This window comes from Vipera berus (assembly GCF_964194415.1).
Source record: "Vipera berus genome assembly, chromosome: 14".
In the NCBI taxonomy this organism is placed as follows: domain Eukaryota; kingdom Metazoa; phylum Chordata; class Lepidosauria; order Squamata; family Viperidae; genus Vipera; species Vipera berus.
Window position 1 is genome coordinate 4,561,471 of NC_138217.1, and position 26,649 is coordinate 4,588,119.

At 45.2% G+C, this 26,649-nt stretch overlaps 2 protein-coding genes across 2 annotated transcripts in view; one reads left to right on the plus strand and one right to left on the minus strand.

The window, feature by feature from the left end:
• Positions 1-3,887: 3,887 nt before the first annotated feature.
• BRI3BP (BRI3 binding protein) lies at positions 3,888-11,398 on the minus strand (the record flags this gene model as incomplete). Its single annotated transcript, XM_081338796.1, has 3 exons — positions 3,888-4,982; positions 6,700-6,802; positions 11,219-11,398. 3 exons carry the CDS (start codon positions 11,396-11,398, stop codon positions 4,567-4,569), a joined length of 699 nt encoding a protein of 232 aa, XP_081194922.1. The 3' UTR covers positions 3,888-4,566.
• A 6,681-nt stretch (positions 11,399-18,079) lies between these two features.
• AACS (acetoacetyl-CoA synthetase) overlaps positions 18,080-26,649 on the plus strand; it is a 42,753-nt gene continuing 34,183 nt past the window's right edge. The window contains exons 1-4 of the mRNA XM_081339162.1: positions 18,080-18,275; positions 22,397-22,500; positions 23,365-23,485; positions 24,876-24,989. Coding sequence (XP_081195288.1) covers positions 18,158-18,275; positions 22,397-22,500; positions 23,365-23,485; positions 24,876-24,989 — 457 coding nt within the window. The 5' untranslated portion in view covers positions 18,080-18,157. The remainder of the gene's footprint in view (positions 18,276-22,396; positions 22,501-23,364; positions 23,486-24,875; positions 24,990-26,649) is intronic.

Here is a 26,649-nt window from a genome sequence, read left to right on the forward strand (position 1 = left end):
ATAGATAGATAGATAGATAGATGATAGATAGATAGATAGATGATAGATAGATAGATAGATAGATAGACAGACAGTGCTTTTTTTGTCATAGAATGAACCGGAATGGAGTTCTGGCACCTTTTTTCAACGGATTTTCCAGATTTTAAAAGTAACTTTTGAAAATTTGATGTTTGGTCCACGTGGACTTGAATCGGCCCGGTCAAGCATAGCAGCTCGGCGGCAAAATCATTAAAACAGTAGAGGCAGGCTGCTTGTGTGTCGAGTCCGATGCATGTGTACTTCGTATGCGCTGGTTGTGATGCGCTGCTTGGCTTGTGGTACTGCTCGGCTTGTAATTGGTCGTGTGATCGCGCGTTGGATGCTTACTGCGGGCAGCGACCATTATGTTTCGTTACACAACTGATGTTTGCGGGGGGGGGGGTGTGTGTACAGTGATTGACTACATGCGAAAAATAAATTGTTTTTAAAAAATTGGTGAATTTAAAATCTTTTTTAAAATTTTTAGCGTAAAATTTACTATGAACATTTGCCTTAAATACAATAAATCAAATTTATGTTAAGAACTGAATATATAATTTTTTAAATAAAAGATTAACAAGATGTGAGTTCCGGCACCTTTTTTTCCTTACAAAAAAAGATATACACAGACGGACAAGACACACGCACACGCACACACACACACACACGCACACACAAAAGATACTGTTGCAAAAACTACAGTAAACATTTAAGGTTTATTTGGTCACCACACCATAATTCAATTGTGACATCAGTCTACAAACAATTCACTATGTAGAAGTACATAGGTCTGGTGATCAGATAATAAATAAAGGCATGGACAATTCCCCCCCCCCCAAATCTTCACAGTTATTCAACAGCATCATTCATAGAACTAAGGTTTTATTAAGATCATCGATTAAAAGGAGGCCTACGACACTTCCTTCTCACCAAAATCATGTTTTTTCCTTAAACAAAACACATATTTTTGCCATACAGACTTTTAAAAAACAACCTAATACTTAGGAGATCAGATGTCCAGATAGGATAATCAATCACTATATTCAGTGCAGATACAGTTATGATCCATATATATATGGATCTGCTTTTACAACAGAAAAAAAAGAGTCATTTTTAAACATGGCACTTGGCAACAAGGATCTAGGAAATCAACGAAGCAGTATTAAATTGCATGCAAAATGTAAGAAAGATTAAAGATCTTTAAAAGAAGCAGAAGATGATAGAATCTTAGCTGCAAAATACAAATTAACCAGCAAAAAAAAAAACACTACACCTTCATCAACAACAAAAAATTATAACTCACAGCAGAAACATAAAAGCAGCCCACAATTCTGTAAAGCAGCTTTGGGGGAAAAACCCTAATCATATCCCAAAAGACAAAAGTATCACATTGTTTTAGCGCACGTTTGCACACAATATTCCAAAACCTAAGACAACTTAAAAAAAAACTCATTAAATTCAGTAGTTCTTCTCTATTTCTTGGCCAGGCTGATATGCCTCAATCAACCATGATAATTACACGGATGGTTTACAACCAACGCCTGCACAAGACTGGAATTCTCAGATGGGGAAAAAATTCCCTTCAGCTGCCATTGTTGTAATATTCCAGCCAGATTGGGGTTTGTTTAAGAAATTAAAGTTGGTCCATTTATTGAACAAAAACCATCCTAGGAATGTAAAAATCTTGGCAAAGTGGAATTTTAGCTTGTCTAATACCTATTAACTATACAAGAGGATTGGCTTTGTATATTCTTGCCTTATTTAAGGAATGCAAGACCCATTCATTTTCTCCGCTCCAGCGTCTAGTATGTTGCTTCCATTTATATCATTGTGGTTAGTTCTAACCTGAATTACACATATAATCTGAAGGGCAATCCAAGTCAGAATTAACCAAGATCAGCTGACATTGCAATGAGGGGAAAATTATTTGCGGTGTTTGTAACAGTAAGCTGGCATGCAATGCAAAACTGTTTTTCTAAACGGTTAGGAATTAAAAACAGTGCAAATCCAACCTTAATTCAGCCTGGGGAAAAATTGGAACCAATTCAAACACTGATGTAAGGTTAGTAAGAAAAGAATTGCAGCTGGTTAGTTTGAACATTTCACCTCTGCTTCCCTGAATGACAAATCAAATTAAAAACTTTATTATTGCCCGTGGCCAACACGGTGCAATATAGCTTCCTCGAACTATATGTTGAATAAATACAACGCAAATGCCCGTTTTCTGCAAAGTGGGCTATTTTCTAGGTCTCTAGATGAACAAAGGTGAAAAAAAACAACACACCACTATGGTACTATCCACAAGAGAAGTGAAGAGTAACAAGAAGAAAAATAAAGCAGAAAAAAGTCCATCCACATTTGCATTTTTATAGAATAAGGAGGGGGGAATACCTTAAGGTCACCTTCACCTTCAAAACTCTGCAAGGAAATGGCAAGAATGGTCTATTTCAAGTATAATAGTTTGTGCTCCTGTTTAATTTAAATAAAAGAGAACTTTATTTAGCCAAATCTGCACCAAGGCAGCAGGGGCAATATATATCTCTATATTCTTTTTTCCACTACAGCCTTATACAAAACAAAATGCTGTGTATATCAAATCTATTTATACATATACATATATATATTTACTAGCTCCCGCATCACCACTATGGGAAGCTGATTTAAAGGACGGAGTTCATCTCAGCCAATGTTCAATTTCAAGTTGCCTTTTCTTTATTTTAAGAAGTTTGATCATGGAAGAAAAGAGGTGGCTTTCTGCTTTCCAGAGGATCTTCATTTTGGAATGATTGGGACCCGGTGGCAACCTTTAAAAAATGCTGGGGGGGAAAAACAAAGGATTTTTTTTCTGGACGGAAGGAGACACTTGTCAACTCACAAGCTTTGAAAAGTCTGTAATGTCATTTAGATCAGAACAGATATATATACACCATTGAGTCTCATCCAGGCAAATTAATTGCCCACTTCCACAGGCACAAAAAAAAATAAAAAGGGGGGGGAACACAAGGTCAGGTGATGCTAAATATTCCAGCAGGTTCCAGTTTTCCCAGGAAATGACAGGCTGCGGAGTAACGTAACCAAAAAGAGTTATGTGGTTGCTGAGGTTAGAAACACATGGGGGGGGGGGAAAGTTAATTCTTTGAAACTGGCCCTGACGGTTTAATATTTTACGGGCGCCATTTTACACCAAATGGACATTTTTTACCCCTGTAGCCAACCAAATTAGCCACTCCACTTTTTAAAGGACTGAACACAATCGGGTCCTCCGTTTTATCTATTGTGGGGGGAAAAAAAGATTTGGGATAGATGAGCGAAGCACAGACCCTTCTAGAGGATTTTATGGAATTTATTGCCACGTTAATCCTGAGAAAGATTCCTGTATCCCACTTTTTTCCTTTTTTTTTTTTTGCAATCCTTTTTTTATCTGTCGCCAATCGTGGTTGAGTCAAGGTGGGCTTATTTCTGCCTTTCTCTCTTTTCAAGCAATGTGTAATTTCGATAGGAATGTAACTTCCATTCTGAAAAGCCAACTTCTCTTCCGCTGTTACGCACCCAGGACTGTCCTCCATAGCTGATTTTATCTGACCGACAAGGTCTTAAGTTGTGCCAAGGAAGACGAGCAAGAAAGCCAGAAGATTTTAGCAGGAGAGGAAGGTGTACTGTGTGTGTGTGTGTGTGTGTGTGTGTGTGTGTGTGTGTGTGTGTAGGCCACGGGTAGGCAACCTTGGCTCTTTTATGACTCGTGGACTTCAACTCCCAGAATTCCTGAGTCAGCATGACTCAGCTTGGAAACTGCCTTTTCCCTCAGCATGGCTGGCTCAGGAATTCTGGGAGTTGAAGTCCACGAGTCATAAAAGAGCCAAGGCTGCCTACTCCTAGTGTAGGCAAAAGAAAGGCCCAAATTTGTAATGAAACTGACAGGAGAAAAACAACAACACAGAAGCACTTTTGATGCTCATGGCTGACATCCGAAGGATGCAACACATCTTGCTTTCAAAATTTAGGGGGAACGATATATGGATCTGACTCAAACATATTATTTTCCCTCTGCAATTATGTGACAAAGATGAAACGAGGCACAAAATGAAATTATGACTGAAGGCAGGGTGGAAAAAAGAAGGCAAGAAAAACTGATCCTCATAACTCTTGGTCGAATCCTTCACGCTTCCTTCCTTCTTTCTGAAGATGAAGTTGGTGTCCAGTGTACAGAGAATTTTGTCGCTTGAAACGAACAACTTCACGGGCCTTTATCAAATCTCCCTCTCTCTTCTCTTCTTCTTTTTTTTTTTTTTAGAAAAGATGTTTCAAACGTTTGGAAAACAGCAGATAAAACCCTACTCACAGGAGAACATCTCTGAATGTACAGCTAAATCTATCTTACAAGTTAATTAATGTTTCGTTCAGGGTATGGACAGGTAAGCTACGCACAAAGAATTAAAACGGCCGGATGGCGCACACTTCCTTTACCCCAAAGTCCGCCTCGTGGTGGATGAGGCGTGCTGATTGACCGGATCGCCTGTCTTTGTTCCCGCACGAAGCGTGACTTTCCTGTTAGTCGCCTCCTCGGTCCAAGTTCTCGATCACGCGAGACAGACGGATGTTCAGAAGCCTGATCTGGCTGTCCAGGTGATCGATCTTCTCCTCCAGGGTGTTGTGGCTGTTCCTCCGCCAGTAGAAGCTCACGGGACCAGTCATGAAGTAGACGGCGACCACGAAGCAGAGGGGAAGGACGGCGTGTTCGGGCTCGCTCTCATATTTCTGGAGGATGTAGACGCAGGAAAGAGCGAAGAGGACAATCCGGATGATCCAGAAGAAACGGCCGCACAGGACGTGCAGGAGATAGAAGAAGAATCCCAAGAGCAGAGACACGAACCAATAAGCCAACAAGATGGCCCCGATCAGCAGAAGGGCCCGAGCGGGATTGTTGGCTAGAGCGGTGTGGCTGAAATAATGGGTCAAGTTGGATCCTGGAAAAATCGAAGCAGAAACTGTCAACGCTCACTCCGCCAAGATCGACAATTGAAAAAAAAACATTCATCGGATTTTACGGCTGTATATACCAGGGGTCTTCAAACTTGGCCCTTTTATGACTTGTGGACTTCAACTCCCAGAATTCCTCAGCCAGCCTGGCTGGGGAATTCTGGGAGTTGAAGTCCACAAGTCATAAAAGGGCCAAGTTTGAAGACCCCTGGTACATACCCTATTTTTCCCGAAAATAAGACCTATCCAGAAAATAAGCCTTAGCATGATTTTTCAGAATGCTCGTAATATAAGCCCTACCACCCCAAAAATAAGCCCCAGTGAAGATCGTCAGCCAGACAGATGCATTTACCATGTCTCCCTGAAAATAAGATGGGGGTCTTAAATTAATTTTTGCTCCAAAAGATGCTTTAGAACTATTTTCCTGTTAGGACTTATTTTCAGGGAAACATGGTAGTACATCCGCTGCAACACATGATGGACGGATTGAATTATTAAATAATATTAATATATAATTAAATATAAATAAATAATATTATTGACATTATTTGAATAAATGTAGATTGTTGCGCATGAAAAAAATGAGACACTGCCTGAAAGTAAGCCCCAATGCATCTTTTGGAGATAATAATAATAATAATAACAACAACAATAATAATAATAATAATTTGGAAGGGGCCTTGGAGGTCATCTAGTCCAACCCCCTGCTCAGGCAGGAAACCCTATACCATTTCAGACAACATGAGTAGATGGTCAGTGGCGTGGTGGCCTAGAGGCGGAGCTCTCGCCTGCCAATCAGGAGGCTGTGAGTTTTGGTCCTAGGCAGCGGCAGATATTTCTCTCTCTGCTGTGAACACCCTGTAGGTGTCAGGAAGGGCATCCAGCCTGTAAATGCTCAACTCCATTTAGTCTCCCCGACTCCACCCCGATGCAAGGGATTACAGGGTTGTTAAAAGAAAAGAAAAATAGGTAGTCCTCAACTTACAACAATTTGTTTAGTGGCCGTTTAAAATTACGACAGCACTGAAAAAGCAACTTTCAAGCGGTCCTCGTATTGACGTCCCCAGGTCAAAATCCGGGTGTTTGGTAATCTCAGCATCCCAGGGTCATGTAATGGCCATTTGTGACCTTCCCAGACAGGCAAAGTCAAGGGGGTGAACCAGATTCACTTAATGACTGCATGTTTTACTTAACAACCGCAGTGATTTGTTTAACCATGGCAGAAAAGATTCTAAAATCAGGCACGACCCACTTCAGAAGGGTTTTTTCCCCCTTTTTTTCCCAAAGCCGTTTGGAATCAATGGAAAAAAATCCTGTTTTTCCCCATTTTTTTCCTGTTGTTTTCCAGGCCTTCCTGTCTCTAACAACCATTTGACAGCTCCTTCAATATCCAGCTGTTGACTATAATCTTGCTTCATTCCATGATTTTAACAACTAGGCCTGATTGAGTTTTCTGAGAACTACTGAAACTCAACATCAAACCCACTCAATTAACTATAAAATATCCACGTTAAATAACCTGCCTTTATAGCAAGGGACTCTTCACAAATTATTATTTTCCTTATTTGACTGAGGTGAAATGGAGTTGCTCGACAGTCGGGTGGGTGGCTGGCACATAAATGTAATAATCAAATAAAAATAAATAAAATCAAAATAAGCTTGGGGAACAAGAGGACCGTTTCAGCTACTGTTTTGCCCACCTACCATCAATTCCAAGGACATCTAGAAGATCTGTCCATATTCTCCAGAATGTATCTACAAGAATGTCCACTCCGTACACGAATCGCTCCGTCAGTCTGGAGAAAAACTAGAAAGGCAAAATATAAAGACTCTTTTCATCCTCTACAATTTTGTTTCTTAGGGAAGAATTTCAGTTTTTAGACTAGGATAGGATAGGATAGTTGGAAGGAACCTTGGAGGTCTTTTAGTCTAACCCCCTACTCAGGCAGGAAACCCTATTTCAGACAAATGGTTGTCCAATCTTCTTAAAAACTTCCAGGTTTGGAGCTTTCACAACTGCTTCTATGTCTTTCTAAGCCAGGGTTTCCTGACTTGGCAACTTTAAGACTTGTGAACTTCAGTTCCCAGAATTTCTCAGCCCGCCAGGACTTGCCTCACCCACACTTGAAAGAGAAAGCGACAAAAAGACACAGCAGGAAGGTATTTATGAATCATTATCCTGGATTTTGAACCCCATATCTGCACAGGGCGGCGTTCCTTTCATGTGCTCCCAACGGCTGAAAAGCTGTGATGGGGAAAAAGCAGCAAAGAACCAACTTCCAGGAAGCAATATATATATATATATATATATATATATATATATATATATATATATATATATATATATATATATATATATATATATATATATATATATATATATATATATACTGCTCAAAACAATAAAGGGAACACTTAAACAACACAATGTACTGTATTTAATAGTAGGATGTCTTATCTTATGTTTGCTTTATATATATATATATGGCAAATCTTTATTTCCTGTTTTCAGCCTTATCTCAAAGGCCATCGAACAGGCTGTAGTCACACCGGACAGTTCATATATTTGTGTAGGCTAACAGAGCGAGAGAGATCCTGTGGCTCAAGAGGTAAATAACACTGCCTAATATGCAATCAGCCCAGGTTCGAATCTCAGAAGGGTATGGCTGACTGATGAAGACTAAAGAGTCAGAAATGCATCTCAGTTCTCCCTTAATTCTTTGTTAGTAATTTACACACACACACACATACACACACACACACACACATATATATATATATGTATATGTACACACACACACACACACACACATATATAATGTATATGTACATACGCACACACACACACACACATACATACACAGTGTGTGTGTGTGTGTGTGTGTATGGGACGCGGTGGCTCAGTGGGTTAGGACGCTGAGCTTGTCGATCAGAAGGTCAGCAGTTTGGCGGGTCGAATCCCGAGTGTCGCGTAGCAGAGTGAGCGCCTGTTACTCGTCCCAGCTTCTGCCAACCTAGCAGTTCGAAAGCACATAAAAATGCAAGTAGAAAAATAGGGACCGCTACGGTGGGAAGGTAACAGCGTTCCGTGCGCCTTTGGCGTCTAGTCATGCCGGCCACAGGACCACGGAGACGTCCTCGGACAAGCGCTGGCTCTTCGGCTTTGAAACGGAGATGAGCACCGGCCCCTAGAGTTGGAAACGACTAGCACGCATGTGCGGGGGAACCTTTACCTTTACTATATGTGTGTGTGTGTGTGTGTGTGTGTGTGTGTGTGTTCTGAGGTTTTCGCGGGTGTTTGTATGTAGATCTTTAGTCATTCGGGTTTTTCCCCACGTAGAATTGAAGGTGTAAGAGCAACGTTTCGACGAAATCTCATCCGTCATCCTCAGGCTGGTATGGCTTCAGCTTCCTTCTTCTGGGAGAAGTGTGTGGTAGTGGCTGTTTGTTCCTCTTTTTTAAAACAACTGCCTAATGTGCAATCAGCCCAGGTTCGAATCTCAGAAGGGTATGGCTGACTGATGAAGGGTATGGCTGACTGATGAAAACAAATAAGTTTGAAATGCATATCAGTCTCCCTTTAATTCTTTGTTAGCAATCTAAAAATTTACACAAATATGAGCTGTCACTATTGTGACTACTGCCTGTCGATGGCCTTCGGTTAGGCTGAAACAGGAAATAAAGATTTGTCCCATGTTTGGGGCCTAGCAAGGTAATCTAAATAGTTAACAAGCATTTAACATATATATATTTTATTTATTTATTTATTTTAATTCCATTTATATCCCGCCCTTCTCCGAAGACTCAGGGCGGCTTACAAGCTTAGCAGTAGCCTTCATTCTATGTTATATATATACACATACACACACACACACACATATAGATATAGATATATAGACATAGATATAGATATATAGATATAAATATATATATAGATATACATATATATAGATATCTGGGAAAGAATTTTTGTCAATGAAGGTTAAGCCAAAAGAGATTCCTTGCATTCTTTGGTTTTGGATGTTTTTTCCTTCGAAAGGAAAGGAAAAGTGCCATAGTTCACTCACGGAAAGTCTCGGGTGCAAGAGAGAACATGGACGGGCCCAGAAGGACATCCAGGAGAAGACAATTGAGCATTCCTTGCTATAGTCATATCCACCATCTTCTCCACCCTGACAAAAGTTCCTCCCGCCAGAATTTTGTCCAAGCATCTCATGACAATTACTGTGCAATATTAATATCCCCTCCTAATGGGTCCTCCTTTTTTCCCCCCAAGCCTTGAGCGACTCATTATGTGGCATCAAGTTGGTGCTGAGGTGGAAACCCTTAAGATCTGTCTTCTCCTGGATGAACGAGCAGCACATCTTCTCCTGTTTCTCCTAAACCTTTCCCATCATCACCATCAGGTCAATTTCCAGTAGGCGCCTCAACTGGGCCAACCAGGGCACCAAATACCTCCGGTTGTCACCCCCATGGCCACGTTCACTTTCATGACCATCCCCACCATCATCAGCTTAACTTTCCCGTGGGTGTCCCAACTGGGCCAACCATCACCATCACCACCATTATACCCATCATCACCATCACCATAACCACAACCATCATCACGATCATAATCACCATCACCACCATTATCATCACCATCACCATTATAATCATTATCACCATCACCACAACCATCACCACCATTATAACCATCATCACCATCAGCACAACCATCACCATCACCACCATTATAACCATTATCACCATCATCACCACTACCATAACCATCATCATCACCACCAAGACCATCAGGTCATCTTGTGGGCCCCCAATCAGGTCAACCATGACCTCCAACCTCTCTGATCACCCTCATCACCATCACCACCACGACCATGTTCACTCATCAGAGGCCCCCATCATAATCATATTAGTACCGCTTTATAAAACCCGAGTAAGACCACACCTGGAATCCTGCATCCAGTTTTGCTCACCACATTACAAAAAAAAATGTTGAGAGTTTGGAAAAAGTTCAGAGAAGAGCAACTAAGATGATCAAAGGCCTGGAGAGTAAAACATATGAAGAACGACTGCAGGACTTGGGTTTGGCTAGTCTAAAGAAAAGATGAAATAGGAGAGACATGACAGCAGTGATCCCGTATCTGAGGGGCTGCCACAAAGAAGAGGGGGGGCAGGTTTTTTATTTTTTAATTTTTAATTCCATTTATATCCCGCCCTTCTCCGAAGACTCAGGGCGGCTTACAAGCTTAGCAGGTTGCTCACCAAAGCACCAGAGGGAAGGACAAGAAACAATGGTTGGAAACTAATTAAGAAGAGAAGCAACCTGGAATTAAGGAGAAACTTCCTGACAGCGAAGACAATTAACCAGTGGAACAGCTTTGCCTCCAGAAATTGTGGGTGCTCCATCACTGGTGGCTTTTACAGATAGACTGGACAACCACCTCCTGAAATGGTCTAGGCTAGGGTCTCCTGCTTGAGCAGGGGGCTGGACTTAGAAGACCTCCAAGGTCCCTTCCAGCTCTGTTCCCATTGATTGATCATCATCCCCGCCATCATCGTGCCCTCCACCGCCCATCAGGTGCCACCAGGAGCCCCAACCTCTTTGCTCATCTTCATGCGCCCTACCAGGTCACCTTTACAGCGGGCACCCAATTGCATCGGGGTGGAGTCGGGGAGACTAAATGGAGTTGAGCATTTACAGGCTGGATGCCCTTCCTGACACCTACAGGGTGTTCACAGCAGACTCATCGGGGCCCAAAGAGAGAAATATCTGCCGCTGCCTAGGACCAAAACTCACAGCCTCCTGATTGGCAGGCGAGAGCTCCGCCTCTAGGCCACCACGCCACTGACCATCTACTCATGTTGTCTGAAATGGTATAGGGTTTCCTGCCTGAGCAGGGGGTTGGACTAGATGACCTCCAAGGTCCCTTCCGGCTCTGTTCCCATTGATTGATCATCATCCCCGCCATCATCGTGCCCTCCACCGCCCATCAAGGTGCCACCAGGAGCCCCCCCAACCTCTTTGCTCATCTTCATGCGCCCTTACCAGGTCACCTTTACAGCGGGCACCCAATTGGGCCAGCCAGGAGCGCTCCAATCGCCCTCCGGGGCGCCCACGCCAAAGTCGGGGACCCCCTTCTGCATCCCCCAACCCACCCCCACGGGACCCCCGCTCCCTTCCCCTTCCCTCCCCCTTCCCGTTTGCCAGGACCCTGCTCACCTTCTGCAGGGCGCGCACGTTCTCCTCGCCCAGAAGGCCGCTGGCGCCCTGGTAGACCCCGCTGGCCGCCCGCCGGAGGCTGTTCTGCTTGTCGGCGGCCCGGGACCCCCGCGCCCCCCGCGCCCCCGGCCCGGAAAGCAGCAGCAGCAGCAGCAAGAGCAGCGCGCTCCGGCTCGCCATGGCGCTCCTGGCTCCTTCGTGCGCTCCAGCCCGGCGCGCTCGGCTGGGCTGGCGGCTTGCTCCGCCCCGGCTCGGCCGCTCTCGCCCGGCCGGGCAGCGCTCTCTCGCGGCCGAGGAGGTTCCAGCGCGGGCTCCGCAGGGAGAGGCGAGGCGAGGCGAGGCAAGGCGCTTCTCTCTGGGCTGTGCGCGCTTGGCGCTCTTGGCGAGCTCCCGGACCCCTCTTGGCGACCCCCGTGGAGACCCGGGCCTGGGCCGGGAGGGGGTAAAGTTTGGGTTTTTTTTTTATTGAAAAGTTTTCCAGTACATTTTATTTATAACAAAACAAAACCAAACCCCTCCCAACCCCCTCCCCTCTTCCCAACCCTCCCCAACCCCTCCCTCCCCGACTTCCCAGAGCTAAATACAAGGTATAAAAGTAGAAACCATCATAATCTACCCTATGCAAACAACAAGAAACTGTTAAATCTATCGCACTTTCACTCTTATAAAATGACTGCAAGCAATATAAATATCAAAGTTTGGGGTTTTAAAACAGGGGGTGCTGGGGAATTTTGGCAGGCCCTCCAAGAGGAAGGGAAAGAAGGAGAAAGGGAGGGAAAGAAGGGCAGGAAAAGCCAGAAGGGAGAAAAATGCGAGGAGAGCAGGGATGATCTCAAAATGGGTTAAGCTAACCGTTGAAGCCTGAGGCAGCCAGCCTTAGGTGCAACTGTACAATCTCAGCTGAGTATCTGTAGGTCTGTCAATATGAGTGGAGCTTTCAGTTTCCCAAATTCTATGGACAAGCCTATCAATATCGTTTTTTAGATAAAGAGAGGTGTTTGTATATTGCAGTTTTAATTGATGATCTCCGAGGTTGGTTTCAAAGGGGAGCTGAGAATGCATTGTCAGTGTTGACTGATGGTCGAGTCGGTCCCTCATTTCATCCGGGTTTATCTTAAATTTCAAATTGGATTCTTCCTTCCTTCATCCCTCTATTCCTTTCTTCCTCCCTCTCTGTATTCCAGGGGTGTCAAACTCAGTTTTATTGAGGGCCACATCAGCATTGTGGTTGCCCTCAGGGGGCCGGGTGGGTATGGCCAGGGTGGGCATGGCCTACTGGGTGGGCATGGCTAGAGTGCGTATGGCCTACTGGGTGGGCATGGCCAGCTCTACATCGTTGGCATCAAGGGTGCCTATGGGGGCCTGGGCAGGAGTGGGACAGATCTGGGGGTCTCTGGCAGAAGGAGGGTCTCTGGGCCAGGGCCAAAGCAGTGGGGACCGTTCCCTCACTTTTTCCAGGGTGGCTTCGGGGGCCACATGAAACCACAGGCCGGATCTGGCCCCCGGGCCTTGTGTTTGACATGTCTGCTCTATTCCTTCTTCCTAGTCTTGCTTCCCTCCCTCCTTCCTTCTTGCCACATCTTCCTTCCTTCCTTCCTTCCTTCCTTCCTTCCTTCCTTCCTTCCTTCCTTCCTTCCTTCCTTCCTTCCTTCCTTCCTTCCTTCTTCAAACCACCCTAGGCAAACCAACTAGATTAATGATCGTCTAGGCTTTTAACCACCATCAGAAAGGGGGAAAGAATTCTGCTGGAGATACAACTTAACCTGTCACTGAATGAACCATCATCGGTGCAAAGATGAAGGTTGGGTTTGCCCCACTCCCTTAAACCAGCATTTCTCAATCTTACTTGAAGATGGGTGGATTCCCAGAATTCCCCCCACCTATCCTCCCCGAACTTCAAGCTGCCAACATTGAGAAACCCTGGCTTAGATCCATAATTGTGTGTCATTGTGTAATTGTCCAACAGAGTCAGGTGACCCAACACTACTCAGCACCTTTGGTGGCCTACTCAACTCTTCAGTTGAGTCAACATTGCATTGTCTCTGCCCCACCTCTGCCCACCTTCTAAATCCACCCATCCAACTTTCTTTTTTTAGCAACTTTCAAAATATCAAGGCTACTCGGGTTCAAAAGGGATAGTGACCTAACCTCTCTCTCTTTCAGGTTTGTCCATCGGCTCACCCCATCCTGAGCTTCGTTGCCAAAGGGTTGCAACAACACCTTGTTGACTGAAGATCTCTCTTTTTTTAGCCGGCCAAACATTTCTTAAATTCTGCTCGCCAAGGCTGGATGTGCAAATCAAAAATCAATCAGTTTCCCAGATCTTCCCCCCTGTGGCTGGGTGTGCAAATCAAAGTAAATCAGTTTCCCAAATCCTCCTCCTTGTGGCTGGGTGTGCAAACCAAAATGGCTCAGTTCTACAAACCCTCCCCCCTGCTGGGTGTGCAAGTCAAAATGGCTCAGTTCTACAAACGCTGCTCCTCTTCCCCCTGGGCTGGGTGTGCAAATCAAAATCAACCAGCTCCCCAAATCCTCCTCTTCCCCCTGGGCTGGGTGTGCAAATCAAAATCAACCAGCTCTCCAAATCCTCCTCCTTGTGGCTGGGTATGCAAATCAAAATGGCTCAGTTTTACAAACGCTCCTCTTCCTCCTGGGCTGGGTGTGCAAATCAAAGTAAATCAGTTTCCCAAATCCTCCTCCTTGTGGCTGGGTGTGCAAACCAAAATGGCTCAGTTCTACAAACGCTGCTCCTCTTCCCCCTGGGCTGGGTGTGCAAATCAAAATCAACCAGCTCCCCAAATCCTCCTCTTCCCCCTGGGCTGGGTGTGCAAATCAAAATCAACCAGCTCTCCAAATCCTCCTTGTGGCTGGGTATGCAAATCAAAATGGCTCAGTTTTACAAACGCTCCTCTTCCTCCTGGGCTGGGTGTGCAAATCAAAGTAAATCAGTTTCCCAAATCCTCCTCCTTGTGGCTGGGTGTGCAAACCAAAATGGCTCAGTTCTACAAACGCTGCTCCTCTTCCCCCTGGGCTGGGTGTGCACATCAAAATCAACCGGCTCCCCAAATCCTCCTCTTCCCCCCCCCCCACCACAGTTGAGTGTGCAAATCAAACCCAATCAATGGACTTCCACAATCTTTTTCTCCCTACCATTAAAGCTGAGCTCTGATTGGGCACGCCTCTCCCCATCTCTGGCACCCATTGGCCTTCCCGGAGCGAGTGCCAGCAAACTTCTCCTCCTGATTGGTTGGGGAGGCCCACGGTTTGCTGCAGCCCTCCCATCGTTTTGCTGGATGGCCCATGCTGAAGACTCTGGGCTGATGTGGGGCCAGACCCAGATCCACCAATGGGGGGGCTGCATTCTGGTTGTGGTGCGGTGATGCCATGGATCCATCCGCCCTGCTGCTGAAGGTGCCAGCTCCTGGGGGTTGGGACCCCGATTTGGGGGTTTTCGACCCTTATCTGGGCTGTTACACATTTTTATTATTATTTTTTTCTGTACATCACATTACATCGCATGTACGAAATAGCTAAAACTAACTGAGTTTAAAACTGATTTATTTAATATATATATATATATATAATCCAGGGTTTGTTTTTCTTTTTTTGCACAGAATTGGAATTTATTTGGGTGGGATGCCTTTTCTTTTGAAAACAAATCAAATGCTGTGGCAGGTTTTTATTTTTTAAATGTATTTATTACATTTGTTGGCTGCCCAAGGTGACTCCTAGGAATAAAAGATAAACCTGAACAAATGTAGGGAGAAAAAAATGAAGGAAAAAAAATAGGTATTTTATTTTCAGATCTAAGTTTTTTTTCCCCCCCCTGAACATTTCATTACAGTGAATGCATTAATAGGTTAATATAATTTAGTTTAAAACTGATTAATTAGAGTGTTTTTGGACCTGAAGAACTGGCTCTTTGAGCTCTCCGGCCCAGGCTGAGAATTTTTAACTGAGGTTTTTAGTTAAGGGATAATTTAATCTTTTTAAATTGTTTTTTAACTTTTGTATTTTGTACTGTTTGATTTTAAATACCCTGTAAACCGCCCTGAGTCCCTCGGGAAAGGGCGGTATATAAATTTAATAAAATTAAAATTAAATTAAATTAATTGATGGGTTTTTCCCCCCAAAGAATCTGAGTTTGGGTGTGATGCTTTTTCTTCACACACACACACGCACACACCTGCATACATACATACATACAGGTAGTCCTTGACTTATAACCATAATTGAGTCCAAAATTTCCATTGCTAAGCAAGACAGTTGCTAAATGAATTTTGCTCCATTTCACACTTTTTCTTGCCACGGTTGTTAAATGAATCATTGCAGTTAAGTTAGTAACACGGTTGTTAAGTGAATCCCCACACACATGACCCCCGGGACACAACAACTGTCGTAAATATGAGTCAATTTTCACGTGACCCACGGGGAGGCTGCAAACGGTCGTCCGTGAAAAAACGGCCCAAAGTCCCTTTTTCCGATGCCGTTGCAACTACGAACCGTCACTAAATGAAGCGTTGCAAATCAAGGACTGCCTAAACACATGTAGGACATATCCTGCATTATATATAATTTTTATTGTAGAATTTTACATGAATAAAAGATAAACCTGAAGAAATATACAAATATGCAAAAAAAAAAGTTAAGAAAAACAGATACGTGCAAGATAGAATACAGGTACTGTAGGAAAAAGATATTTAAAGAAACAACACCTGATCTTTACAACAGTTACAAACTAACATTCTCTCTCTTTGTGGGTTGAGTTACATCATTCCCTTCTTCCCATATTCAATACCTAGTAAAGGTAAAGGTTCCCCCGCACATGCGTGCTAGTCGTTTCCGACTCTAGGGGCCGGTGCTCATCTCCGTTTCACAGCCGAAGAGCCAGCGCTTGTCCGAGGACGTCTCCGTGGTCATGTGGCCGGCATGACTAGATGCCAAAGGCGCACGGAACGCTGTTACCTTCCCACCGGAGTGGTCCCTATTTTTCTACTTGCATTTTTACGTGCTTTCGAACTGCTAGGTTGGCAGAAGCTGGGACGAGTAACAGGCGCTCACTCTGCTACGCGGCACTCGGGATTCGACCCACCAAACTGCCGACCTTCTGATCGACAGGCTCAGCATCCTAACCCACTGAGCTACCTATTAATCATCAAATAATCATTTTTTCCCCATTGACAGCAGCAAAAAGACACCCCCCCCAAAAAAAAGTTATCCTAACCCTAACCGTCTTTTGTAAAAGTCCTTGCAGGTAGTTCTCGACTTAGGACCACAATGGAGCCCAAAGTTTCCGTTGCTAAGCAAGACAGTTGTTAAGTAAGTTTTGCCCCATTTAATGACCCTCCTTGCTACACAGTTGTTAAGGGGATCACAGCAGTTGTTAAGTCAGTAACCGGTTGTTAACTGAGTCTGCTTTCCCCATATTTTTTTTATTGAAAAGTTTTACAGTACATTTTATTTTTAACAAAACAAAACCCCTCCCAACCCCCTCCCCTCTTCCCAACCCTCCCCAACACCTCCCTCCCTCCCCCTCCCCGACTTCCCAGAGCTAAATACAAGGTATAAAAGTACAAACCATCATAGTCTACCTTATGCAAACAACAATAAGCTATTAAATCTGTCGCACTTTAACTCTTATAAAATAACTACAAGCAATATAAATATCACATCAATACTTATTCAAATGCTAAGTGAAACTTTTTAGTCCCATATTTATTCTGGATGTAATCAATCCATTTTTTCCACTCCACAATATATCTCTGTTGCGAATGGTCTTTCAAGTACGCTGAGATCTTTGCCATTTCCGCCAGGTTGGAAACTTTTAAAGTCCATTCTTCTATAGTAGGCAGTTCCTCCTTCTTCCAATATTGCCCTACTAAAAGTCTTGCTGCCGTAATTAAATTCAACATCAACTTAGTGTCCACAACAGTAGTGTCAGTAGTAATACCCAGTAAAAACAATTGCGGACAAAACTTTATCCTTTGCTTGAATATCTTCTGCATATTCCACCAAATTTTAATCCAAAATGCTTTAACCTTTTTACAGGTCCACCATATGTGAAAGTACGTTGCATCTTCACCACCACACCTCCAACATTTAGGCTGGCAGTTCGGATACATACTTGCTAGTTTTTTAGGATCTAAATGCCACCTATAAAACATTTTATAAAAGTTCTCTCTTAAATTTTGAGCTTGCTTTCCCCATTGAGTTGGCTTGTCAGGTCGCAAAAGGGGATCACGTGACCCCAGGACACTGCGACCCTCGTAAATATGAGTCAGCTGCCAAGCATCTGAATTTTTGGATTGCATGGGATCCGCAATAGTCATAAGTGTGAAAAATGGTCAAACATCACCTTTTTCGTTGCCGTTGCAACTTCGAACGGTCACCGTACAAACCGTTGTAAGTCGAGGACTACCTGCGTTTTAAATTTCAAGAGTAGCTTGGTCTCCTGGGAAGTTTCCTGCGCGACCCGATTCCACCTCTTATTCCTCAACCCGGCCTACCTTGCAGAGTTGTTGTGAAAAACAAAAACAAACCACAACCTGCAATGAGAGGAAAGTCAGAAAGGAAGCCACGCAGGCATAATATCGAGCTGCGTGGATTCCTACGTGCGCCAACCTGCTTGGCCGTTGCACCTGGCAGGTTTTAGGGGGGGGGGAGGGAATTTTGCACGCCCGCGTTCACGCTCGCTGCCGCGGCCAAAAAAAATCGGCTTTTTGAATTCGCGCACTCTTTTTTGTTTGTTGGTTCGTTTGGTTTTGCTCCGCCCTCTGGCGGAAGTTCACCCGGCGGCGCGAGGAGGTAACGCGTCCTATAAAAGGCGCCGGCAGGAGGCGGAGCTCCGCAGTCCTGCTCGGACCGGCGAGGCGGTCGCTCCGAGAAGCGAGGCAGGGGAGCGTCGGAGGCGAAGCCGGGCTGTGCCCAAAAAGCTTGACGATGTCTCGGGCGTTGGAGATCATGGAAGCGCAGCGGCTGTGGGAGCCGGACTCCAAGCGCAACACCAGCATGGACCGGTTCAGGGCGGCGGTCACCGCGGCTTACGGCATTCGCCTGGGTGAGTCCCTGCGGGGAAGCCGGGCAGAAAAGCCACCCTCCGTCCATTTGCGCTGTCCCCTTGCCCGTTGCACCCCGGTTCCTTCCCAGGAGGCAGAACCGCGCCTCCCCTCTTGGCATTTCCAAGAATTTGAATTTGAATTTCCCAGAATTCCAAATTTGAGCGGGCCCCGAACGAGGAGTATATATATCGGAGGTGGTGACCCTTTTGAGAGCTGCATGCAACGAAATTTCATTTTGATGTATGCCGATTGGTGTACATTCAAAGTGACAATAAAGTTATCATCATTCCACCACCCCCGTCCCCGCACACACAACGGCCCTGCAAGGTAGGCTGCGCGGGGCTCTCCCCACCATTGCAATGGGCAAGATGCTCTTGCCTGGGTCGGCAACCTGGCGCCCTCCGCAGATTGGAGGCCAGCCGACCTTAGGCTGGGCTGATGGGGACCGGTGGGGGGCTTGTTGGGTCTCGGGAGAGTCGGCTGGGCACCCTGGCTGCAGAGGGGGAAGGAGGCTTACCTTGCAGCAGCAGCAGACGCTGGTGGGGAAGTTCAGCTTCCTCCAGTGGGGCTTGAGTTGTGCTAACCCGCTTGGCACCCGGGCGTGGGGGTCTAGCTTGTGAAGGAATCCTCTGCTGCCCCACATTTCCTCCTTTCCTTCCCCCCTCCCACATTTCATCTCCCTCGTCTAGCATGAAATTTACCTGTGGGGGCGTGTTGCATGTGCCCAGCCATTCTGCATCCCAGCCACATAACGTCTTCAGCCCCGGCTGATGCAAGATCAGAGCCTTGCTGCCATCACAGGAGCAATTGTGGAACAACCAGGCCCGTCCTGACGTAATTTGCAAGCCAGGGGGCGGGGTGGTGTTACTTGAGCGAGGGTCTTCAGGTGTGTTTGCCAACGGAAGAGGGTCCCTGAAGATGGTAGAACTCCAACGAAGGCGAATATTTGTAGCTCAGGGTTGAAATGAGATGGGGGTCCTTGGTGCTCTCTTGAGCCTGCTGGTTTTCTTGCAGATGTTTCATTACACAAACCAGGTAACAGCATCAGTGATAATAAGCTAGTAAACTTACCAGCACTGATGATGTTGCCTTAGCTGGGTAATGAAACGTCTGCAAGAAAACCAGCAAGCTCAGAGAGCATCCAGGATCCCATAGTCCTTCCTCTCTTCCCTCCATCAATTCCACTCCCTTCTACCGCTGATGATGTTACCCAGTTTGAGTAATGAAACGTCTGCAAGAAAACAACCAGACTCCGAAAGCACCAAGCACCCCTCGCTTTATAACCTGTAAGATATCCAGAGTCGTCTTTTTTTTATTAGAGTTTTACAAAAACAAAATTTTACAATATATCCCCAAATCCCTCCCACCCCAAACCCACCCACTTCCCCCGCCCCCCACTTCCCAGACCTAAATACAGGATTGTAGTTACAATAAACATATTCTAAATAAAAATTACACATAATATACAATTAACCAAATTCATAATGTGCTTTAACTCCCCTTTGATATAACTACAAACAACGTGCCAATAACAATATCCCACTAAAATCTACTCATAAGCTAAATGGAACTTTTTGGACCCATATTTGTTCTGGATATAATTTATCCATCTCCTCCAAACTGAAATATATCTTTCCTGTCGTCTTGTAAGGGAGATGGGAATAGCATAAACATTCAATAAATAATTAAATAAGACTTTGGAGGCCTCTACTGTTGGGTGACCCAGTCTGAACACCCCAGTTTTTTTTGCTTTGCAACCAACAGGATCCCGGAATGCAACCATCGTGTGTATTTCAGCCCTGATCCACGTGGATTTGTGTCATCTTCCAGGGCAAATCTGTTTTTCTTGGGGTTTTTTTTTTAAATTCCAAGAAACTGGGCCTCTAGCCCTCAAGGCTTGTAGAAATCAGCATTTTGCATTGGGCTTGGAAGTGTCTTTCCGCAGTGTATGGATCGGCTGCCCTGTTCCTGTTCCCTTCGCCTTGCCTTTCTTCTCTGCAGGGTGGAATCCGTAGAAAAGAGAAGAAGTCGGTGTGTGATTGCGGTTGTGTGTTCGGGTTCCCCAAAGAGAGCAGGTGTGCCAAGGCCTGATGCTTTTTATTAGCAACGGAGCCAGTATGCTCTAAAAGGAAAATTTTACAGGATTTCTTGTTTCTTAACAACGGAGAATTTGAGGCCGCCGAGTTTTTTCTATTGAGCAAAAACAGAATACCTGCATAGGGGATTCTGAACTACAGTTCCCATGGGGAGAGGCGCTAGGGATTTGTAGTTTGGTCTTCTGGCCATTTGGGACACTACAGATCCCCCCCATTTGTGGCCTAATGTTGTCAGCCGGGTGTGATACACGACAAATAACACCTTGCCATGCTGCATGGATTTCATTTGGGCCTTCTGTTTATCAATGGAAGAATAACTGGGCAAATGTTTTCTCTTTATACTTGATGTGAAAAAAATGAATGCAAACCATCTTAGATGGAGAAGGAGAATTAAGCAAGGCCTCTGTGCTTTGTGTGTGTGTGTCTGTGCGCGCGCGCGTGTGTGTGTGCAGTTTTAAGAGAGAGTGTTAGCTTTAAAAAATAAAATGTGCCCAAGCATCCAATTGAAGCTGTTGCTCTCCTTTTCACATTTTTTTTTCTCGGCTATTGCTCAAGTTTACAAGTGTGATAGTGGGTGTGGGTTTCCAAAATAAAGGGAGGTAGGCTGGAAAATAAAATCTGGTTTAATTGGGCAGCATCCCTGTGTTTAGCTTCAAAGCAACTTCTTTTGCCGCCTTCTCTTCTTCAAGTAAACAATATGGCTGGGGAAAACTAATCTCTGGATCTGGAAAAGTAAATACGGATTTGGCAAAACCTGATATACAGGTAGTTTTCAAATTACAGTTTTCATTTAGTGACTCTGTGAAATTGCAACAGCATTTTGAAAAAGTGACCTGTGAGCTTTTTCACACTTACAACTTTTGCAGCATTCCCGGGGTGGGTGGTGGGTGGGGGTGGGGTGTCCGGTCACATGATAAAAAATCATGTTTATGACTCCTATTTATGATGGCTGTGATCCCCTTTTGCTACCTGACCAGCAAAGGTCGATGAGAAAGCCAGATTCACTTAACCGTGTTGCTGACTTAATAACTGCAGTGATTGACTTAACAACTCTGGGGGGAAAAATTCACATAACCGCTGCCTTATGTCGGGCTCAGCTGTCGTAAGTCGAGAACTACCTGTACAACTTTAAGGAGAGAGGAGTAGAATTGGGGTCTCCCGTGCTATCCTTGGCATTGCGTGATAATGTTTTAGAGCTTCGTTTTTGTAAAGAATCCTCACCCCCTCTTTTTTTTTTCCTTGCCAGTTATGCATTTCTTCCTTGTTATTCCCCCCAGGGAAATAAAAGGATAGCAAATAACCAGAAGCAATCTCTGTTTGCTCTAGTAATTTCAGAGACCCGGTTTGTTTGCCTGGGGGGGGGGCCGCATCAGAAGCCAAGATGGAGAGACATCAACTGACCCGCTAAATCAGGAAGAGATAAATAGCACCAAGAGTTGGGGTTTTTTTTGCGGGGGGGGGGGTGTTTCCTTCCTTTGAAGCATTAGCGGAAACCCAGAAATTTGATTTATCTGATTTTGTCGGCTTTGGATTAAAAGTGCTCGTGAGGCAAAGGAAGCCGTTTGTTGCGGACAAGCAAATAGGCAACCGATAATTTAATTTTATTTTTTTCCCCCCAGGCCTGACAGATGGCTCTTTTTTTTTTTTTTTTGCAATCGATGCTGCGCGTGAGCAGATTGAGAGTAAAATCTGTAAAAGGGTTTGGTTTGAGCAGCTTTAATTTGCTTTGCTCGAGAAAAAGGAGCAAAGATGGTATAGAGCAGGGGTCTTCCAACTTGGCCCTTTTATGACGTGTGGACTTCAACTCCCAGAATTCCTCAGCCAGGGCACCCTGGCTGAGGAATTCTGGGAATTGAAGTCCAGAAGTCATAAAAGGGCCAAGTTTGAAGATCCCTGGTGTAGAGTCCTAAGCTGAGTTGTTGAAAGGACTCTGCCGGTTTAGGCAACTGACTAAAAATGGTCTTTTCTAGGGAAAAACGTGATGGAGAAGGTTTAATAACGGGCGTTCTTGTTTTTGCTTCCAGCCAACTACAGCGAGTTGTATCAATGGTCTGTACAGCATTATTCGGATTTTTGGGCAGAGTTTTGGAAATTCAGCGGGATCACCTATTCTCGGCTTTATGATGAGGTAAGCTGACAGAATATCAGAGTTGGAAGGGACCTGGGAGGTCTTCTAGTCCAACCCCCTGCTCAGGCAGGAAACCCTATACCATTTCAGACAAATGGCTGGCCAGTCTCTTCTTAAAAACTTCCAGTGTTGCAACCTTCCCCGTTGATTTTGCGTGTCAGGAGCCAGCTAGGGAGGTCACAAAGGGCAGTTACAGGATGCTGCGACCATCGTAATTGTCAAGTGCCCAAAATTTTATCATGTGACTGTGGGGAAATGCTGCGGCAGGCTGAGGATTGTTGCAAGTTACTCATAACTTTAAACGGTCGCTAGACATCATACGTTGGGGACTATCTGTACTCTTCTTAGCAGAAGGCAGCTAATGCCTTCTTCCAAAGCACCATTTTTTTTTTTCAAATGTGCCCATCCGGTTGGATTTCCTGGTGGTGCCCCATCCCGGTAGTAACCCAGTCTGATCTTGTTTTTTTCCCCAGGGGAAAAAAAATGCACCCTTCTAGCTGAGCGAAATGGACAACCCCCCCCAGATGGTGAGGAGGGGCAGAGAAAGACCCTCGTAATGGTGATCCTTCGTGCCCTTACATCAGTGCCTTTATGCACACATGCACACACAGACACAAATGGGGCTGCATGCGCGCGAGTGGGGCTGTGAGCATGCACCCTCTGCAAATAGGACTGCTAGTGCCGGCGAGAGGCTCACGCTTCAAGTAGTGCCGCCTGCTCGCTTAGCGCCGGTGCAAGGGCGGGGTGACCATGCGCATGAACGCTACTGAACGTGGCCTGATGGCCAAGAGGCCACGGCTAGTAGTGGGCCCCGCACCTGACTGCAAAGTCTTCTGTTAAGGATGGTTGATGTGTCTCCACCAGGTGGTTGATCCCTCCAAGGGCATCACGGATGTTCCCGAATGGTTTAAAGGCAGCCGTCTAAACTATGCCGAAAACCTCCTGAAGCATGAGGAGAATGACAAAATCGCTCTCTATGCCGCACGTAAGTCCCCCATGCGAATCTTTGTTACCGCTGGGTCTACAACTATTCAGATCTCTCTCTCTTTCTCTCTCCTCTTCATCTTCATTATCATCTTAGTGGGAATAAGCGTTATCTTTTAGGGGGCCCTCCTCTGCTTTACAGGGCGGGATTTCCTTGTGGTCTCCCATCCCTGCCTCCTTTTTTAAAAAAAAAATCCTTCTCAAGCATTCCTCCACCCAACACAACGGCTCTTTCATTAGAGGTTGCAGGAATACTTTTATGTCTCCCCAAAACCTCTCGACGTTGTGGGTGCTGGAGTTGTGTGTGTGGCTCTTTTTTTTTCTGGGTGGGGTTTCTAAATTCCCTCTCTGCTCTCTCCCTTAGTAGATGGAGTTGCAGAAGGCAAAGTTACTTCTTCCCTACCTCCGTAATTGCCCTAAATCTTCGCAAGTACCACTGCAGACATACTGGGCTGTTTATGCATCTTACATTCACTTCCTTTGCACACCTGGATTTTCTCCAGGCTGCTAAAAACCCCTTTTAAGCCTTGGCGAGACACCCCCCCCACACACACACTCTCTGCCTCGCCTCCTTCTGCCAAAGAATTTTGCAAGTTGTGTTGATTTAGCAATGATGCGCAAGAACAATCAGGAACGTTGCCTGTTCTTGCCCTAGTAATTATTTCTGGAACCTGGTGGGAGGCTAGGGTGGGGAAACATCTTGGATTAAATTTGAAGATTTTGGACTCTTTCTCACAAGGAGCACTTGGGTTGGGGGGTGGGTGGGAAATGATGGTTTTGGGCCGCCTGTGTAGAAGATTGTGGGTGTCAGAATCCATTTATATCATATTCATAAATGTATGTTTAAAACATTATTCCATGGATTCTGCCATCTCCCGAAGAGGAGAGAATGGATGTGTATTGAACCGGTATTAGGCATTTCAAAGGAAAGGAGAAGCCTTTTGAACTGGGGAAACAAAAGGGGGGGGCTAGCATCTGGCTTTTGTCACGGAAGAGAGCAATAAACATGAAGGGTCCTAAGTTCCTTTTTCCCACGAGAGGGATGATACGAGATAAAGGATGGGGGACTGACCAAATGGGGTTAAGGGGGGTTAAACCGGGAACTCTTTATAAGGGTTTACTTTGTGGAATAATATTAAGTCCTGTCTCGTTTCCTACAACCAAGCATGTCATAGTAAAGATTCTTTTTGGAATAGACTTGACTCCAAGAATTTTGTCTTCATAAGACATGGTTTGGGGTGGGTCCTGACAGTGGGTTTGTGCATCCAGCAGCTAGTTGGCTGGGCCACATCTCTGCCTTTGAGCCTGCTAACTTCTTCAGAGGTTAATATATTATTGGTTTTTGACGTCTTGCTGCAAACCTGCCACCGGATCTGACCTTGTTCTCTTAGGGGAAGGCAAGGAAGAGATAGAAAAAGTGACCTTTGATGACTTGAGGCACCAGGTGGCTTTCTACGCTGCGGCCATGAGGAAGTTGGGAGTGCAGCCCGGAGACCGGGTTGTGGGTGAGTCCTTCCAGCAATTTCTTCTTTCAACCGGGCTATGCAAACATCAAATCTTGACCGCCTTAAGAAACTCTGCAGAAAGGAATGCACGGAATATGTGCAGGAAAGAACAGGTCGGGTGACTTTGAGCCAAGCGTCGTCGAGATGGGACACTGAAAAATTGATGGGTTATTTGGGGGGGGGGAACCCCAACCCAAAATAAAAACCACTTCCAATAAATAACAGGTGAAAAAACGGGATCTTGTTTCACCAAGCGGAATCCCCTTGAAGTGTGGGAGACTTTGGTGAGCCTTCTGGACAGAGATTGTGTGTGTGTGTGTGTGGGGGGGCTTATGTTTAGGTTGCCACACGTTTGTAACTTCCGAAAGGGTCTTGGGAATCCACATTTGGGCTGGAAATGGAGCTGAGGACTTCTGATGCCCAGAATGGAAGAAGAAAAAGGAAGGAAATTAGAGGATAATCTTAGCTCAGGGTTGAACTGTCCTTGGTGGTCTCTGAGTGTGGTGGTTTTCTTGCAGAAGTCTTATTCCCACACTAGTTAACCTCACTGTTAGAAGGGAGTGGGGTTTGTGGAGAGGGGAGGATGAGGAAGAGGGGGACTGTGGGGTCCTCGGTGCTCTCTGAGCTTGGTGGTTTTCTTGCAGACATTTCATGAGCAAAGTAGGTAACATACATACATTTATTTATTTATTTATTTATTTACGGTATTTATTTATTTATTTATTTATTTGGATTTGTATACCGCCCTATTCCTGTAGGACTCAGGGCGGTTTACAGGGCAGTTAAAACCATGAATACAAAAAATTAAAAACAATTAAAACAAATTAAATTCAAGCCCCAAGAGTAAATCTAAAACCCAGTTAAATTAACAACCCCACAGTCTGGACCAAACAGATCGAAGAGCCAAGTTTTCAGGTCCCGGCGAAATGAGCGAAGGTCGTCAATGCTAGACTGGAAGGGGGCTGTGGAATGGAGGAGGGGGACGAGGAAGAGGACTATGGGGTCCTTGGTGCTCTTTGAGCTTCGTGGTTTTCTTGCAGTCATTTCACAACCGAACTAGGTAACCGTGCACTGATGATGTTCCCTAGATAGCTCATGAAACATCTGCAAGAAAACAGCCAAGCTCAGAGAGCACCAAGGACCCCACAATCTCCTCTTCCTCCTCCTCCTCCTCCTCCTCCTCCTCCTCCTCTCTGCAAACTCCCCTCCCTTCTAGCACTGATGATGTTACTAGTTGGGTCATGAAATGTCTGCAAGGAAACCCCCAAGCTCAGAGAGCACAAAGGACCCCACAATCATCTCCTCCTCCTCCTCCTCCTCTTCTCCACAAACCGTACTCCCTTCTAACATTGGGGATGTTCTCTAGTTGGGTCATGAAATGTCTGCAAGAAAACAGCCAAGCTCAGAGACCACCAAGGACCCCACAGTCCTCCTCCTCCTCCTCCTCCTCCTCCTCCTCCTCCTCCTCCTCTCTGCAAACTCCCCTCCCTTCTAGCACTGATGATGTTACTAGTTGGGTCATGAAATGTCTGCAAGGAAACCCCCAAGCTCAGAGAGCACAAAGGACCCCACAATCATCTCCTCCTCCTCCTCCTCTTCTCCACAAACCGTACTCCCTTCTAACATTGGGGATGTTCTCTAGTTGGGTCATGAAATGTCT